This window comes from Physcomitrium patens, chromosome 6 (genome assembly GCF_059467195.1).
Source record: "Physcomitrium patens ecotype Gransden chromosome 6, ASM5946719v1, whole genome shotgun sequence".
Lineage (NCBI taxonomy): Eukaryota > Viridiplantae > Streptophyta > Bryopsida > Funariales > Funariaceae > Physcomitrium > Physcomitrium patens.
This window is the reverse complement of record NC_143415.1, coordinates 11,374,710-11,393,708: the sequence shown is the minus strand read 5'-3', so window position 1 is coordinate 11,393,708 and position 18,999 is coordinate 11,374,710. Positions and strand designations below refer to the sequence as shown.

Genomic DNA, 18,999 nt, shown 5'->3' with positions numbered 1-18,999 from the left:
TTAAGGTTTAAAATTATAAGAGCTTCAAGAAGCTCACAAAATATTGCATGTACACATAAAAAATACAGTTAAGCTAAAAATAGATGGTAAAGATAGCGAAGTCAATTATAGATGTTAAATATATATATTTTTTTATTTTCTCGGGACATTTTAATAGCATTTATAAGAGTCCCTTTGAGTATAATAGCATTGGACAATAAGTTCCAAATTTACAACTAACAGAAATAGGTACAGATCTTCAATTTTTTTGATTTTTTGGAAGCATTACTATTTAATTTGTAGCTTGTCGATTTTTTTGCACTGTGAAATACCATTCAACTATGAGTTATTTTATTTTATTTTATTTTATTTGTAATAGTAGTCTTATTAATACAATTTTTTATACCTTATGACACTATCTATTATTATGCCTAAATCATGACAATTGTATTGTTTTACCTTTATATATATGCCGTTAACAAACAAAGTCCAGACATAACTGACACTCTATTTGTAACATATTGCATTCAAGGCCCAATGATTTAAACTTTCTATTATGGTTGTCTAACTTATTTTAGAATAAGTTTAGAATTTTGTACATAGTGTAGACTTTATATCAACACTACTTCATTCTCTGATAGACCACACATGACTGTCTCACCAATTCACCATTTGCCGTCCAAAAGAATCACATGACCTTGTTTTGTCATCCACTGCCACCCTTGGAATACTAATGGTGAACTAAAACAATTCTTTATCAAGATGGAAAACATGTTACTTATGCTTAGTATTATTATTATGATATATATATAGCAGCATTATTGCTTTATTTTTGTTGCCTAAAGATTCCATTCATGAAAAAAATAAAAATAAAAATATATAGAAGAATTTAGAGTACTATTTTTATCCAACGTTTTAAAATATATATATATTCTATCATCTTGAAGCAAATGGTTGTGGTATTATGTAAAAATAATAAATTATACTGTTAAAATGGTAGAGACAAAAAAACTAGCAACAATATCATGAGAATATTGGACCTTATACAAAGGCACTACCAAAGCCACCTTATTTTATTTGGCCAACAAAACAGAGACTTTCATGTGGATAGAGTTTAAAATTTCTGTTTTATGTATCACAGTCCACTTGCTAGGAAAATTTTAAGATGCAGTCTGACAACTCTTAGTTTGACATTCTTCTTACTCTTCAAAAATTTATCTACCTTTTGAAAAAAAAAAAAAATACAACATTGTAACCATCATTTTTATTCTATTTATTTATTTTGTTTGTTGAATGAGACAGATTTTCTTCTTCATTTATGTCATATCAAGAAAAAAAATTATATATATATATAGGAAAATGTGAAATTGACTCAGAAATTTACTATATCGACCCACCTATCCACATTGGTGGAGGATCCAACAAGTTTTTCACTAATTTTTGACCACTGTGGATCCAATAGTGAAGAATTTTTTGATGATGGTTAGGATGGATGGATCAATTTAGTAAATGCTAGGGTCTATTTAACAATTCTTTATATATATATATATATATATAACACAAGAAGGAAAAAGAAACATATGAGCTGATGACCCAGTATTCTCATCTTGGGATAGAACTTAAAGTGAACAGGAAAAACGAAACACAAAAATTAAGGCTCAAGGGAAAGACGAGAGGATGATGAGGGGCAGGCCTGAGCGCCATTGGGCGCACGGTCTGACGTGCAGAACGCTCGACGGCCAAATGGGAACCGAGAGGGCAACGAGGTTACGCGCGCAGTTGGCTCGTGGTCCCTCCTTCACAATCGCAACGCATGAGAGAGAGAGTGGGTGGGCTTAGATCACTTTTTTCTGTGACGGAGGAAGCACCACACAAATTCTTCTGCCCACTCGTGCAGCAATTGGTTAGCGCTGTGCGCACAGCACATTGCGATTACAAGCCTTGCCACTGTCGAGTTCACACTTTCTGTGCGAATTCTCGAATTGGGCACCTCGGTTTGGAAAGCAACAGGGGATACGCTTCGCAGCGCGACAGAGAGAGAGAGAGAGAGAGAGAGAGAGAGAGATCTTTTATGATCGACTCAATTGTTCGTCTGGATTGATTGCCGTGGTGGCGAAACGCTCGCGCGAGAAGAGGACTCATCTTTTTGTGCAGTTTTTGGTTTTCGCACGCAGGATTGGGTTTGGGATATATATATATATATATATATATATATATATTTTGTAGTTGGAGGAGTTTTCGAAGTTTCCGAGGAGTTTTGATGTTGATGGTTTGTAGGGGGCGAAGGAGAATGATGAGCTCGGAGTGTTTTGTTTCTGCAGTGGAGATTCCGAATTCCTTAGTGTAGGGTTAAGATGCTGGGATTTAGTGAAGCGACTTTGTTTCTGTTTGTTGGTGTTGGGTGAGGATCAACTAGAGCAGGGTTGCCTGTGAATCGAGTGTTAGTGAGATTGTTGGGCAATAGAAGGAATTGCAGAGGAATCGCAGGGTGTTTACAATCTCAGGGCGGGCATGATCCTGTGTAAAAGAATCGCCTGTGCCCATTTTTGTGCTCTCGTGCTGCAGACGAAATGACGACCCCTGTCGGTTTTCCAGGTCCCTTCTCTTTCTCGGATACCTTCCGTTCTTCTTTATCTGTCGAACTCGCCCATTTGAGTGAATTTGATAAAATCGCTGAATAAATATATTCGATTGGTTTTCAGAAATTAGTGTGCGCAACTTTATCCAGCCACTCATTTGGAGACCTGAGTGCACATCTAGCAACTGTGCATGGAGATCTCCGAGGGTGTTCAGTGGCTTCCTAGCAAGCACACCGCAGTCTTCTCAAGGGGAATGTGCCTCATGGTCCAAATTGCGCAACAAAGTTTCGGCGCATCGCTGCCCTGTAAGTCTAGAAGCATTATTTTAAGTTCTTTGTCAAATACAAGTGCCTTTTTGCTAGTCTATGAGGAGAGCAGGTGCTGTAGGCTCGGTATTCAATGGCAAATTCGAGCAATTCTGAATTTTGAAACTGGCTTACTGTCGGGAATGGGTCATAATTTATCTTGGAGGTGCTAGGCAGTTCTTTTCTGACGAAGTCGTTCTAATGGTGATTCGACTAGCATGTAATGGATTTGGATAGAATGTTAGATTCAAATAGTCGGACTGTGCTTCTACAGCTTAATTCCTTTTTTGTTTATTTATTTTTAAGCTTTTGTGTGCGGACGTGGTTAAATAGCGACGAGTTTTTGATTTTTATAGATTTAGTGGTAAAGAGTTGGAGTGTACTACCGTCTCGTGGATTGCAGAGTCATACAGTTGTATGCCTGAATCTCCATTTGTAATCAGCTTGGCTTTTGTTGATGAACCCTTAACGAGCTTCATCTCCTATCTGGTATCATTATAATGAATAATTGGGGTGATTCAGTGTTTACTGAATGGAGGAAGAGACCATTCGATTAAGAATTATGTACAACAACCGGGGAGGTCCGGAAGGATACGAGAAGTCATCTGTTGTGCTGGCTCTGACGATTTGCATTTATCCAGCTACAATACTACCCCAAGCGAGTTATGGGAGGTAGTCTAACATCAAAATTCCCTATTCTTATGATGGTTGAGAACACAGTGTCTGGCCACAATCAAACATTGAACTGGTAGTCCGATTGGAATCTCACAGGCGCGCATCGTTTGTTGCAACAGTCGGATGTTGGAAATTTGTGGTCTCTTTTTCATTAGTGAGTACTTCCTCTAACACGTAATATTTCTTGCAGAGCTTAAAACCTGCTATTAGCTATCTTACAAAAGCTCAATCAAGAATGGTGAAGGATGGATTGAAGGTCAGTTTACTCGATTATAATTTCATCAGTTTTATGCAACTTTTGAATCTTAGGCGTACGACTCCTTGTTCAAGTACAGCCTCTCGATTATCTGTAGAAACTTGAATTTGTATTTTTCTTTGGGTAAGTGCTAGTCATTGCTGCAAGCGACAAGGGTTGATGAAAATCTCTGAATTTCCAGAAGAGAGCTTCTGCAGTTCATTTGCCCTGTTCTGGTTGACAGGCCATTGAGTTGATTTGACTGGTGCAGTTGGCATTTGAGGCCCATGACGGTCAAAAGCGCAAGAGTGGAGAACCTTACATCATTCATCCTGTTGAAGTTGCTCGCATTTTAGGAGAACTGGTACTGTACATTGTATCGTCTTGTTGAGCTGTCTTATTTGCAAAAAAATTCCTTTGTTGGCGTGAGCAAGCATGTTATGTTATGAATGAGGTTTGAGAAAGAATTGTTGTGGTATTCTTTTCTGGAATTAGTTAGTCACAGTAATTTGACTGGTTATGTTCAGGAGATGGATTGGGAGACTGTTGTAGCAGGTCTGCTGCATGACACAGTTGAAGATACAGAACATGTTACTTTTGAGAGGATTGAGGACCAGTTTGGGCCTGTAGTACGGAGAATCGTAGAAGGAGAAACAAAGGCAAGTTATTCCATAAGCGACAACGGGTTTCTGTTTGGGTTTCTTTTTCACTAAAGCAGTTCCTAACCAAGCCTGCACCCGGCATGCAGGTGTCGAAACTTGGAAAGATGCAATGTCAGAATTCAGACGGGATGTCAACGCTCTCAAGGGATGTGAAAGCTGATGATCTGAGACAAATGTTTTTAGCTATGACTGAGGAGGTATGTTTGGCCCTTGTCCGCTTCTGCCGGGTGTCTGGATACCAAATGCGAATGTTTTTCTGATGCTAAGTGAACACTTCACAATTGCAACGTTGTTCCTGGATCTTCTTTTCCACGATTGTCTTGTAGGGTTTGCTCAACTAATTGTTGCACATGGCAGGTACGGGTGATCATTGTGAAGCTTGCAGATCGGCTTCATAACATGAGGACCTTGTCCCACATGCCCCCTCATAAACAGGTTAATTGAATAACTCTGCATTATATTCCCTATGGTAAATTTAAGACTATTCTTACTTTGCTGTTAACGCTGGTATAAAACTAAGCATCAAACTTGTTTGCAGAAATATATTGCCACGGAGACGCTACAAGTTTTTGCGCCTTTGGCTAGGTTACTGGGAATGTACAGGATCAAGGTGTTGGATCCTTTATCTGGCCAATATTTTTGATGATTTATGCTGATCTTGCTGCAATGTAATTGTTGCGGGATGGTCCATTACAAGGTATCCTTTCACTCTGGTTAATAGGATTCTCATGAGCATATTTGAAATTCGCAGTCAGAATTGGAGGAACTGTCGTTCATGTACGCATATCCAGAGGAGCATGCTGAGATCAAGCAGCGGGTGGAATCACTTCGCAAGCAGCAAGAGGACGTGGTTTTAGAGGTAATCGGCCTTCATTTTGTACTACACAAACTAGCAATACAGGCTGCGTGAGCTTTGATCTAACATTTTGCTTGGATTATGCTGACGAACAGGCCAAAAAGGTTCTACACGAAACAATCTCAAGGGATCAATTTTTGGGCTATATGACTGCTGACATAAAAGTTGCTACTCTGTCCAAGGAGCTATATAGGTACTTGTGCATTTTCCAATGCTTTGTTTTGATTTGTACCGAAATCCATATTTCTAGCATCTGAATTGCGATTTATCATTAGAACATATGGTATGTTCTATCTAGATGACTGGTTGCTCACTGATATGCAAGGGTTAGTTTCATCTATTTCCACTTATATTGCCTTTCTTAGCAATAGCTACATGCAATCAAATTTGCCTACGTCCACCAAGAGACTTAGAATGCTGTTCATTCGGTAGATTTGTGTTCAGGTAGCATGTACCGGGCTGTGTGATTCTCGTGGTTAATTCGTTCCTGCTTTATCTGGTGTCGAGTTTCATCAACCCTCTTCCAGTCGGAGATGATGTTTCATAGTAGGACTTACTTTGGATTTCAAGGCTCATCTCATGAAATATTGTTTTCTTGTCGGGGCAGTATTTACAAGAAGATGGATCAAAATATTGGAGCAGAGGACATTCGAGATATCGCACAGGTAAGTTTAAAATTCCTGTGGACTGCGTTTGGTCTTGTGAGCTTGAAGGTAATTGTATTACCGAAAATAGTTAAGTTGTTGAGGTAGGAAGTATGTTTTATTTGGTGTGGAGTTTGTTTGCGAGTATAACACTGGTTGATGTGGGTGCCTGTTGCAGATGAGACTGGTTTTGAAGTTAAAACCAAGCGCATCTGTCGGCCACCTCTGCAATGTACAACAGGTAAAGTAATCATGTCGTTCCAAGGTGCTCTCTCTTGTGGCCATTTCAGGGATGTGCATAATTGACTTGCTGTATGTTTTGCAGGTTTGCTATCATGTGTTGGGGTTGGTGCATGCTATGTGGCCTCCTCTTCCTCAATCGGTGCGCAGCTTCTTACCTCATCACAGTATCGTATTGTATACTAGGTGCATATGGCCTTTTGGTCTCTTAATTGGTTTGCAACTTGTGTTTTTGCCCTATTCTTCTGACTCCATTGATGGGTTGAACCCGCTCTCTTCACAGATGAAGGATTATATTGCTACTCCAAAGCCGAACGGCTATCAAAGTCTGCATACCACAGTCATTCCATTCGGCACACAGACTTACTTTCCTCTGGAAATTCAGGTAATACGAAAATCAGTATTTCACATGCCAAAGTGAGTTTTGGTGAATGATTCGTGGTATTTTTAAAAGTTTAGACTCATTTTGTTAGTACGAGTTGGTCGTGTGCAGATCCGAACAGATGAGATGGACAGACTTGCAGAGTGCGGAATTGCAGCTTACTACAGCGGGAGGTGGATGGCTGAGCGCAACTCTGATGCGATGGTACCCTTCGCACGCAATGAAGAAGATGCTGCTCGTGCTATATATCCTGCTTCAAACTCTTTAGGCTCAAGCAGCTACTTGAACGACGCGGATATTGCTAGGAGAGTAAGTAGAGCCAAGATGTGATGAGCCTCTTTCCTCGCGTTGCCAATTAATTTATGCCTGCGATTTTTTACTGCATTCATCAAAATACCTCTTTCGTACCATCGTGCAGGTAAGCTGGCTCAAGTCTATCCGAGATTGGCAGGAGGAGTTCGTTGGAAATATGTCATCCAGAGAGTTTGTTGATACCGTGACTGGTGACCTGCTTTCGAGTCGAGTCTTTGTATTCACTCCGAAAGGAGAGGTAATGATTCTTTTCATTCCTCGATTTTCATTCAAGTATCTATATAAATATAGCCATTTTCTTTTACAGCTAACTTTTCTGACATTTGCCCTTGATAATTTCATTCATCTGCGTGCTACAAATGTTGTTCAGGTGAAAAACCTGCCAAAGGGGGCAACTGTTATAGATTATGCGTATCAGATTCATACAGATGTCGGGAACAAGATGGTAGCTGCAAAGGTTAAACAAGCACCAATTGATTCACCGTTGTACCTTTCTTTGCATGCCTGCCATACTTTGCCAGATGAAAGCATTTTGGAGCTGCAAGAAGTGTGTCGGTACCTAATGTGATCGATAAGCAACTCAATGAGAAATTTGTGGCAGGTGAACGGTAATTTGGTTTCACCAACACATGCACTTGCGAATGCTGAAGTTGTGGAGATACTAACTTACGATGTAAGAGCCTTCTTGCTTTATTGTTTTTCTTACACACTTGCAATGTTATCTTCGTCAATGCTTTTTAAGTCTGTTTTGCAGACAAGCATATTCTTTGTTCATGTTCAATTGTATCCCTAGCATGCACCTTTTATGCCAGAAGTATATAAATGTTTCTGTATCTAAGTGCTGGGGTTCCCTTGACAGAACCTTCCATATCATGTGCAGAGTATTTCTGCCAAGAGAGTATTCCAGCTGCACAGTCAATGGTTGCAATATGCCAAGACCCGAAGTGCCCGACACAAGCTTACCAAGGTAAGCTATTTAGGTCCCAGTAACTCGTTTGACTAAGTGACTTCTTTTGTAGGGACCCTTCATCATTCTTACTTCACGGTGTTGTGCAGTTTCTGAAGGAGCAAGCGGCACTATCTGCTGAAGAGATAACAGCAGACACTGTCAATGAATTTGTTAAGGACCTGAATGACGGTCAGTGTGAAAACGACCCTTACTCGTCCTCAGACGAATGTGCAGCCGTTCCTGAAACCATCGGTAATTACTTCAATGGTGATTATGACCCTTTTAGTCACATTTCCCACCAGTCTGATGAGTTTAGTTTTAAGCCAAAAACCAATGGGTCAGCAAATGGGTCAGCAAATGGATCAGCAAATGGATCAGCAAATGGGTCAGCAAATGGATCTTCGAATGGATCCGCGAATGGTTACTCAAAGAGGGCAGCAAATGGAGCAATAAATATTACAGCGAGTAGATTAGTGAACGGGGCAGCGAATGGAGCATTGAAGGGAGCAGCGAATGGGACTGTGATTGGGGCAGCTTTGGAGGCGAGAGGACATCTGGTGTCAAAGATGGGAGAAAACGGCCTTGCAAAGTCCAAAGTTCGCCATGTACCGGACGAAGCCAGAGCTGACATTGAAGTCTGGCAGAATGAAAAGATAGCTTCATGGCATAGTTCTGAGGGTGGCTCTATTCAATGGTTCAGCGTTTGCTGTCATGACCGAAACAGTAAAATCTTTCACCTCGCTTTGCAAGCTTTATTGATGAAGATATCTGGATTTGTACACCTATAAGCGTCATCTCGATAATAGCATTCCTAGTTGAATATTGATTTATATTTTATTTGGTAAAATTTAAGGGCAACTTGATGAGGAATGCTAAGTGTTGTAGGTATCGATGTTGGTTTGACCTCTGAAGTATGGGATTACAGGTATGCTTGCAGAAGTCACGGCGGTCCTAGTTGCAGCAGGCATTCGAATAAGGGCATGTTCTGTAAGAATTCTCTCCGTCGACTCTTCTACTAGTAATCCGTTTCTTGAGTGTGAAAATCAAGGGGTGTTTTTTTCAGCTACCCCAGCTGTGTTTCACTAAGGCTTCCCTAGTTCTGCGATTTTTCTCGCTCAATAGTGATGTGCTGTCGATTGCTTGCAGGCTGAAACAAATAAAGTGAAAGGATTTGGAGTCATGATTTTCCAGATTGAGGGTACTGCTGAAGACATGGTATGCATCTGATCCTCTAAGCATCTGTTTATCTTGTTTGTTTGTGGTCTTGAGAAGAAATTTGGAACCAACAAGAGTTTTTTTTAGGATTAAACGCCTAGATTTTTTTTTTTGGTCAAGACATTGAGTGGCTCTATTTGACGCAGGCGAGTTGCTTGTGATTCATCCAGGTTCGAAGTTGTGCTGACGTTGATACGCTTGAAGGCATTTTGGAGTGGTCCATTGGTTGCAGTTGGCAGAAGCCACCGCATTATCTAAGTTGGCATAACCCTCAAAATCTTCTTAGTTGTTGGTATCCTCCAACAATGTAATGTTCATGAGTCTTCTTTAGTATTTTGTGGTTATGATGTGTCGAATGTCGCTTCTATAGTGAGATGGTGCTACAGTCACAAGTATGTACTTCTGCCTCAGTGCATTTTGCAGAAGCCTAGGTGGTCAGGAGGAAGAAGTCTTACATCGTATCAAGAGCTGGGTGAACCTCCTACGGTGTTCAACTAAACAGCAGACTTTTTCCATGTCCAGATGTGTTGTCTACTAATCCACCTTGGATCCTTCCATTTCGTGATTTGCTTTCTGGATTTTCTTAGATGTGAAAGTTTGGATTTTGGAGGTTCTCAAAAGCATATTTCCAGACATTCTTTTTGCGGAGCCCCATTATGCATTACTCAAAGTAGTCTAGCGATGGGGTTTTTGTGAAAACACATCATTGTATGATAATTTTTTTATTCAAAGATGCTTCGAAGGAGCGCATCACTCTGAAACGTACTGTTTACCTTTAAGTATTAAGATTTTATGTTCATATTTTATACATACGTAAAATCTTTGTTCAAAAAGAAATTAGAGTTGTATAGTGTTAATATTATTTTATGTTCAAGTATTGAAATTTTGTTCAAACCTTGATCTTGCTTGTACTTATCATGATTATAGTTGTTGCAATACTGATTGTTATTGTTGTTATTGCTGTTATTGTTTTAAACTATTATTTAATTTATTTGTAAGAGCATAGTGGTTTAATTGCAATGTGAAGATAGAGAGTTATCATTCTACTGAAGAAAGAATATGGAGGATTATTTTGCTCTTCAAATCAAAGCTTCTACAAGAAAAATCAAGCCAATTATTACCAACTCTTTCCAAAGTTTTTTATATTTAAATAAAACTTTATTGGGTTATAAAGTTATTTTTTTGAAAATTATTGAATGAAGATATAATTCTAAAAAATTCACAACCCAATCTTACAATTTAGTCTATGATAGTGGGAATCAAATTAATAAAAAAGTTGTTTGGTTTTTAACAACATATTGTGAGTTTGAAGAAAAATGCATGGTAGATCAATGCCAATGATTTTGCATTTTGATCATATTCAAAATCACAGACCAAAAGTACAATGGAATGAATTCATCTGTTTTAATGATAATATGTATATATATATATATATATATATATATATATAAACAAATATATGAATAAAAAAAACTTAAGATGAGAATGTAAAGAAGAGCTTGTTAACTTCTAAACCAGTCTCATCTGCAACAGGCACGCACCTCAACCAGTGTCATACTCGATAACTAACTCCACACCAAATAAAACATACTTCCTACCTAAAAAACGTAACTAATTTCAGTAATACCATTACCTTCAAGCTCACAAGACCAAACGCAGTCCCCAGGAATTTAAAATTTGCCGCCCACTGCAATGCACACATTCTATTCACATGACGCCCATTATCTCCCAACATACGATGCTCACACTATTCATGTTACGAAACTCTCAATTGATCACAATCGTTATACAACTCCACGTCATGTGCAGTGTCCTGCTGCTACATTCTACAAGTCTACAAACTAGCCTAATCGTGCAACAATAGAGCACCCCACTGCATCCTAACACAAGCACAATTCATTCCTTTATGCTGCACGATTGCAACGCCACATGATTGATACTCTCATGGTTATAACAAACTCAAAGCGACTGTCAACTACCATGCGACTTAGTGCCAATCGCAACATACGACTTAACTATGGACATTACCGTCTCCATGACATCACTCTTGCAAATGGCTAGGATCAATCTAACTCCCATGGGGTACTTACTGTTGTATTGTGTCATATATTCTGGATCTAGATCTAGATCTGCAAGATTCAGGCATGGACTGCAGGCTCAACCGCCGCTGTGGGGTTCGGAGATAAAGTCTCTGTTTCTGAAGCACTACGGGCTTGTGTCAACTGTGGCGATCCGGCTACGGAGTGTGCACACCAAGGACGAGGACTTCATCCTGGAGTTCTTCCTCTTGATGGATTGTGTGTAGAGCGAGAAGCAGTAGCAGATGCTGAACTCGCTGTCAATCACAATGCAACCCATCTGTCAGAGTCTGCTGACTTTGAGCGTTAGGGAGCAAAGGGAGAGCTGCGCATCAACGCGCTGACGGGCGACCTATCGTTTGCAGAGGCAGCAGCGGCGAATGATCAAGAACAGGGAGTTGGTGACGCCTTTGATTAACTCTTCTATTTATTGCGGGGTGTGGATGGAGCAGCGCCCCCGAGGCACGGATTTCGTGGAGCTCGAGCCAATGGGGCGAAGGACCAGCCGGATGGACAAGGTAGGAGGAATGCAGTCGCTCCGAGATCGATCATGAAGACTTTTGAGACCCTGTAGAAATTTGCAGAACCTGACGGAGAGGATGAGATTCTTGCATTCTTCAAGGAGCTTCAGCGAGCGGTGGTTGTGTGAACAGCGCAGTCTGTGGATGCCGTGGCTTGATTCTTCGCAGTAGAATACTAGGTTTTTTCGTGGTGCGAAGTGTGACGTAGACATAGAAGCTGCATAGCGGGATCTCTCGAAGACAGAGAGGGAACAGATCTAGATCTTGTGTAATTCTTTTCAGTAAAGCTATCTATATGTTCTCCCGTAGACTAGATCTGAATGTGTGTTGTAAACTTGGCTGTGATTGTTCGATCAAAACAATTCTATCTCACTTCACTTACCATGTGGAATGTTATTCCAAAATAACGACGAAAGAACACGGTGCACAAGTTTTCGTTTCGAACCGAAGCACATGCAGGAAATTCCAACCAGCACATTAGAAATGTCCAGTTTCTAGACTCGCACAGGCAAAAAAAAGAAAAAAGAAAAAAAAACAGAAAATGTCCAAAATTCTTACTTTCTGCCGAAATAATCCTTTACAGGAATACAAGCCTTATTAAAAGAATTGCCTACAACCAAGAAAAGAAATAAAATCCTGCGACTACACCGTCATTGATTCACTACCTTCTCAACTGAAGAGAAATCTACAGCAACTGTGGCAAGCTACACCACAAAAGGCAATAAATGACTGTCCCGCAACTACAACCATGCTAGGAAAAATCTGTTAGTCTCACTTTCAGGCAGGAGACGAGGATCGTAAACTCGTTTCCAGCTAAAACTGCCTACATGACGGGAGTCTTTCTGTTGGGCTCGAACACAAACTTCTTCAGTGACTCCTTAATCCCCAGCATCTCAGGAAACTCCTTCGACAGTTTCGAAGCATCCATCTCGTTGTTGCTCCGTGCCGCCACGATCACCTTTGCTTGCTCCTCCAGCGTGAAGTTCACCCACGTCAGAGATGGGTCTATGTACTCCTTGTACATCTCCATGATCTCGTTGTGGCTCACCACCCCCGGATTGGTAAAGTTCCAGATCCCTGTCAAATTCCTCTTCGCCATCTCGATTGATATCGGCAGCAGCTCGTCCAGTATCGTCATGCTGTTCGGAATGTTCACGATCTTCTGGTACCGCACAATCTTTGAAATGAAATTGCGCGGATTCTCGAGGTCGGATGATATCGGCATCCGCACCCGCAACGTGCACACGTTATCGAACTCTGACAACAAGTCCTCCACCATCGCCTTCGTCTTCGAATAGTACGACCCTGCAAAGTTCGGCTTGTCTTCCTCCTTGAAACCAATCCCGCTCCCCAGCGGATGCTTGTCGTCGTACTCGAATATGCATCCTGTCGCGTAGTTCATCAACAGCAACCCATTCTGCTTGCACACGTCTGCCAGCGTCAGTGTCCCCACTACGTTCGCCCGGATCGTCTCCGGCTTGTGGCTCTCGCACCAGTCCACGTTCGGCCTTCCCGTCACTCCAGCGGCATTGAACACATGCGTCGGCTTGACTGCGGCTATGTCTGCCTCCAACGAGGTCCTGTTCTCCAACCTCCCTGCTCCGTACTCGTAAGCGATTCCCCGCTCTTTACACATCTTCCCCAGCAATCCACCCAGCCACCCAGTCCGCCCGTATATCAAAAACTTCAAACTTGGATCACCCTTAACATTCTTCACCGGAGAAAGGACCTTCGATACGATCCCACCCAACAAACCATGACCCGTCCCATTTAACAGCGCTGGTCCATTATCTTTCTCGGGCGTCGCCGAGTCCCCCGAGGTTTGAGCCAAATGCTCTCCCCTCTGCATCTCCGCTAGCTTCTCCACTCCCGGCATTGTCACTGACCGCGGGTGAGGCACCAGGGCGCCCGACACATCGCCCCACCAGTCTGGGTTGCTCGTATACCAATCCTTCGTCTTCTGCAGCCCCTCCGCCCAGCTGGTCCTCTCCTGCCACCCGAGCGCGATCAGCTTCTTGTCGTCTAGGAAGTACCGCTGGTCATTGAAAGGACGATTGTCCACCATCTTGATCGACTTCTTGTAGTCCAAGTTGAACAGCTCGCAGATGTCCTTCGCCACATCCATCACCCGCCTCTCCCTCTGCGTCCCGATGTTGTACACGTGACCCAATTCTCCCTTGTGCAGCACGCACTCGAACGCCTCCGCCACATCCTCACAGTACAAGTAGCTCCGCACGTTGGTTCCGTCGCCGTGGATCGGCAGTGGCTTTCCTTGCATTGCTAGCAGAATAAACTTCGGGATCAGCTTCTCCGGAAACTGATTCGGCCCATACACGTTGTTCCCCCGAGTCGTGATGCACGGCAGTCCGTAGCTCTTCGCATACGCCATCACCAACATCTCCGCCCCGGCTTTTGTCGCCGAGTACGGATTCGTGGGCAGCAGCTGCGACGCCTCGTGGTTGCCAACGATGGCCTCCGCTTCTGTCTCACCGTACACCTCATCCGTGCTCACATGGATGAACCTCTTGATCTGCCCCGTCACCTTGCACGCCTCCAGCAGGACGTGCGTTCCGTAGATGTTGTTCTTCGTGAACTCGAAGCTGTTTCCGAACGAGTTGTCCACATGCGTCTGCGCCGCGAAGTGCATGATGGTGTCGATGCCCTCCGTGATCAACAGATAGTTGACCAGATCCGCGCTGCCAATATCGCCCTTCACGAACTTGAAGTTCTTCGACGCTCTAGAAGGAAATAGGTTCTTCAAATTGGAGCAATAGTCGAGCTTGTCCAGCACCACGATCTTGTACTGCGGATAGTTCCGAATCAACCGGTTGGCGACATGGGAGGCGATGAATCCAGCCGCACCAGTAATGAGAATGTTCTTGGGCTCGTACATCGTACCCGTCATTGCTAACCGTGAATTCGATCTGAACTCTTGCATTCAATAGCAGAGGCCTAGATCCTTCAGTGTTGTGTTACCCTGAATAGCGTACACACATATCCAATGGACTGCGCACATCAAGAAGGAACATTTCGTCAGTGTTTCAAAATGTTGCACTTCCCGAACATTCTCAACCGATTCTCAGCCCAATGCGCATACAACGAGACTTGCAATTGTGGGTTATGAGCGCTGAGAAATTCTCGAAGCAGCAAACACGAAATCCTCTCGCTTTTGCCTGCCACCGAAACCAAATCTCCGCAGATCTGGAAATACGCTATCTAACAAAACAACCATGAACAAAAAAAAAAGAATATCAACACCTAGCCTCGTAAAACTCCAAAACACCATCCACGGACACTTCTCTTCGCTAGTGCAGCGAACACACACCCAGTTCGCCAATTCCGAGAAACAGACCCACTGACCTTCCACGAAATATGCACTCTTGGAACGCCAGTCACCAAGCAAGACAAGGAAAATAAAAATAAAAATAAAACGCAGAACGCTAAAAATAAATAAAAATAAAAACAAACCGTCGAGAACCGCATCGGAGCAAGAGAGAACTAATGAAAGCACGGACCTTGGCCGCGGACAGAGAGAGCGAGAGAGCTCCAGATCCAATTTCAGAGCTTCATGTGCAAACACAACGCTGCACTCCGGGTGATAGTGAAAAAGCCTGGACAGTTGAAGAGAAAAGTCTGACTGGAGGGGGTACAGCTCATGCGCGATGAGGTGCTAACTGGGGCTTAAAGAAGATCACTTTTGCTCCCCCCCTAAGAATACGCTCAAATGTGGTGGCGGTAAGCTCCCCCACCTCCTGCGCTTCAGCCAAAAGCGGTGAGTAATCGAATAAAAATAAAAAAAATCTCCGCCACCGGTGCCTCGGCGCTTTCGAAGGCACTCGCAATCACTCCATCGACCTCCGCGGATTCTGCTGCTTCTCCTGCTGCTACTGGGTTATTGCACACAAAGCCCTTCAGTTTTTTATTCTATTTTCCATTTTAGGATTATACTGTGTGGGGATATTCGAGGTCCCCACCAAGCCTCCGATGTGTGCTTCAAAATGGTGGTTTTTGGTAGTGGCCTGCGATTGCGATGCAGTTCGCATTTGCGGTGGTGCGTAGCTGGACACAACACGGATCCCGATTATGCACATCCCATGCCCCCATGTTGTGTTTGTCAGGGGTAGGCTGCTCTTTCCTGCATGCCCCAAATCATGGCCACTTCATTCATTGCTTGCTAGCTATCTTGCGGATCCTTCAATCTTGCACCTCCTAGCTCCTTCAATATCCATGATCTGCTACCCCACGCACCTAGTTTTACATGTTTGTGGTTTGCACACCAAAAATCCAGTGACTGTGAAAGGAAGGACATTCATTTCTTTCTTCCCCCCCCCCCCCTTTTTTTTTGAAATATAGTATGTTGGAAATATAGTGTGATGCTTCAAGCCTTGCTGGGTGGGTCCCATTTGTGTCTCCCTCTGAGAGCTTCATATTGTGGTGAAGTCTTGGCTTCCATGGTGGTGCAAGTGCCAAGAGGAGGAGGATTCACAACATGATGTTTGTTGGGTTGTTTTTTCTTTTTCGTCTTTTCTTTCAGGCAGCCACTGAGATAAACCCAATGCAAAGGTCATGGTATGGTTGTGGTTTCACTATTCACATTCAGTTATTTAAATGGCTTTAGTGTTTTTTTTTTTTAATATATATATAATGGGGTGAATCTTGAATCAAGTCATGGATTTGTATTCTTGTATTTTTTAATATTTGGATATGTGCATTCCAAATCTTAATGATGCATTTGAAAAGCTCTTGACGTATCTTTAGGTCTGGATGATTTGGTGTTGGGATATAAATATGAATAGCTGAAATTTGATTATGCATCATTGGTATTTTTGTAGTATATTAATATAATACAATATAATAATCTCCTAAGTATGAATAATTATTTTCAGTGTTACTATTATATATTTTGTAATCGTCACATGTTACCAATCATGCACATATCATACATGTATCCAATACTTATACTTTCATGTGGTGTTTTCCATTTTCCATTTATAGATTTTTACTTTAATCATTAATAAATAACTTGTCTAAAACTATATGCAAAGTTTTAGTAAAATTCATAATCTTGGAATGAAACTTATTTGCTCTGTAACTTAACCAAACTTAATAGTATTACTAATTATAGTTCATCATTCTACCTCCTGATTGTCATGTGGGCACTTTTTGGAATTGTCATAGTAAGACAAAGACACCACTTTCCCAACATTACTTATCACTAATCAAGACTCAGAGGAATTCTACTTGAAACCAATCATACCATTTCTTCAATGGTATTTTTTGAAGATATATATATATATATATATTTTATGTTGATCATGTTTGATCTAAACATTTATAACATACAAGAAAATTTCAATTTTAGATTTATATATATCATGTACAAGAATTTAAACGTATGAACATTAAGATTCTTATTTGATGATTTAAACTAAGAAAAATCTACACTAGTTATATATAATTTTTAATTTTGATTTATTTTCTCTACTCTAATGCTTTTAACATTACCTTCAATGTTAGTATTTACATTTTTTTATGTAAATATTAAGATTGACTGTAGCTTAAGTAATATTTATATTTCAAAACAAAAATGAATATGACATTAAGCTTCTTCTATAAATGAGGCATTCACTAGTTCATATACATAGTTGTACAATCTTAAAGTTTTTGGTAGTAATACTCTTTTAATTCTTTAAAAATATATCTTTTATTATATTCAATGTGAATTTAATATTTAAAGCTCTATACTACTTACCTTGATTTGAGGTATTTTTTTCATTATTGTTAAAAAAAAATTGAAAGGAGAACCAAAAATTAAAACTATGTAATGGTTAAATTATATTGCAACAAAAAAACATTATACTCTCCCTATTAAATTTCATATAACAAATAAAATAATTCACTCTTTTCTCTTATCATTGTTTCTTTCAAATCTCTTTCAAATATTACAAATAAATAAACATAATATGATATTACAAATAAATAAACATAATTTATATACTTAAACTACATCTAATATTAAAAAAATTGATAATTATTTTAAAAATATATACCATATATATCTCTTGAATATGCTAAAATATCAAGAATATTCTTACATTCTTGTTAATAGCAAATATATTCTTAATATTTCTAATAATAGAAAATATATCCTTAAATATATTAAATTATCACCAATTTGACAAAGGTGCAATAATTCTTATAGATTCTATTACTTTTTTTGTCTTCATATGGAGCCTAAACCACATGCCTTTATAATGTCACATGCAATTAGATCTGGGTTCACTTTTTCGGTATTTTGTCTTGCAAATTCTTAGCATCTAAAATATTTCTTCTTAAAATAGTATTTTACCACTTAGATGAGGTAATGCTTATCTTACTATAGTACTCACATTCTTTGAATTGCATGCTCTCTAAAATCTAGGTGTAGTATAACAATAAATGTTCACCTTTTAAGAATTGAGCAAATTTGCAATCCATCTATTAGCGCCACTTAGACAAGAACAGAGCTCTTCAAAACCTTTGTTGTTCTGTTATATCACACTTTGGTCCTTCTACCAATTCATCCCACACCCACCACCTTATCATGCAAATATCACATCTACAGTTGCCATGCATCATACACTACATGGGTCTGCCAGTATCCAATTCCAATATCTATATGCTTATCATTCCACCTCAAGCTTTGCTACTCCATTCCAACCTCTCTACCTCTAAGGGGGCAGACCATTCGTAACATTAGATATGTAAAAATGCATGTTGCCATGTAAAATATCTCATTCTATTTTCCACATGAACATCCAACATCATTACAAGGACCGTCAACATGTTGTTTTGGTCACACTACATATTCTATATGACCATGGGCATTGCACAAAGGCAAATCAATCCCACTCCATTTGTTTGAATCTTGAGGCTACTTCCAATAAGCCATCTTTTTCCAATGCCAGTTTGAACAACACAAAGTCAATGGTTGGAGAGCCAATAGAATCTTACTATCCAAGAGCATGTAATTATAAGGATGTAAGCATTGTGGCATGCTTCATCTATGTACTAAAATGTTATTCTAAGAAGGAAATTTTTAAATGCTAAGAATCTACAAGGCAAAATCTACAAGGCAAAATGCCAAAAGAGTAAGTTGAGATCTAATTGCATGTAACATCATAAAGGCACGCAGTTTGGGCTCCATTTGGAATCTATGAAAATTGTTGCACCTTTGTTAGATTGATGATACCTTATCATATTTTAGGATACATTTGCTATTATCAAGAATACATGAATATTCTTAATATTTCAGCATACTCAAGGGGTATATATATGATATTTTCCATTATTTTACATAAATTTCTTCGAAAATAGGATACAAATTA

General features: G+C 40.4%; 2 protein-coding genes across 4 annotated transcripts; one reads left to right on the top strand and one right to left on the bottom strand.

Moving 5' to 3' along the window:
* The first annotated feature begins 1,821 nt into the window (after window positions 1-1,821).
* LOC112283080 (putative GTP diphosphokinase RSH1, chloroplastic) lies at window positions 1,822-9,794 on the top strand. 2 transcript variants are annotated; one of them, XM_024521366.3, is made up of 24 exons: window positions 1,822-2,574; window positions 2,682-2,863; window positions 3,386-3,535; window positions 3,729-3,794; window positions 4,045-4,137; window positions 4,301-4,432; window positions 4,522-4,632; window positions 4,793-4,870; window positions 4,974-5,045; window positions 5,187-5,294; window positions 5,387-5,484; window positions 5,899-5,956; window positions 6,114-6,176; window positions 6,261-6,317; window positions 6,459-6,560; window positions 6,669-6,866; window positions 6,976-7,107; window positions 7,240-7,326; window positions 7,471-7,542; window positions 7,729-7,836; window positions 7,926-8,541; window positions 8,744-8,805; window positions 8,965-9,033; window positions 9,204-9,794. In XM_024521366.3, exons 1-24 carry the CDS (start codon window positions 2,550-2,552, stop codon window positions 9,342-9,344), a joined length of 2,880 nt encoding a protein of 959 aa, XP_024377134.1. In that variant the 5' UTR covers window positions 1,822-2,549; the 3' UTR covers window positions 9,345-9,794. The 2 variants fall into 2 exon arrangements, with proteins under 2 accessions (XP_024377134.1, XP_024377135.1); XM_024521367.3 differs by having other exon boundaries at window positions 1,834-2,574; window positions 7,750-7,836.
* Window positions 9,795-12,174: 2,380 nt separating this feature from the next.
* On the bottom strand, window positions 12,175-15,338 carry LOC112283081 (trifunctional UDP-glucose 4,6-dehydratase/UDP-4-keto-6-deoxy-D-glucose 3,5-epimerase/UDP-4-keto-L-rhamnose-reductase RHM2). 2 transcript variants are annotated; one of them, XM_024521368.3, is made up of 2 exons: window positions 15,148-15,338; window positions 12,175-14,638 (listed from the first exon to the last, which is right to left on the bottom strand). In XM_024521368.3, the coding sequence occupies exon 2, from the start codon at window positions 14,568-14,570 to the stop codon at window positions 12,456-12,458; it is 2,115 nt and encodes a 704-aa protein (XP_024377136.1). In that variant the 5' UTR covers window positions 14,571-14,638; window positions 15,148-15,338; the 3' UTR covers window positions 12,175-12,455. The 2 variants fall into 2 exon arrangements, with proteins under 2 accessions (XP_024377136.1, XP_024377138.1); XM_024521370.3 differs by having other exon boundaries at window positions 12,175-14,848; window positions 15,148-15,285.
* Between the last annotated feature and the right edge of the window lie 3,661 nt (window positions 15,339-18,999).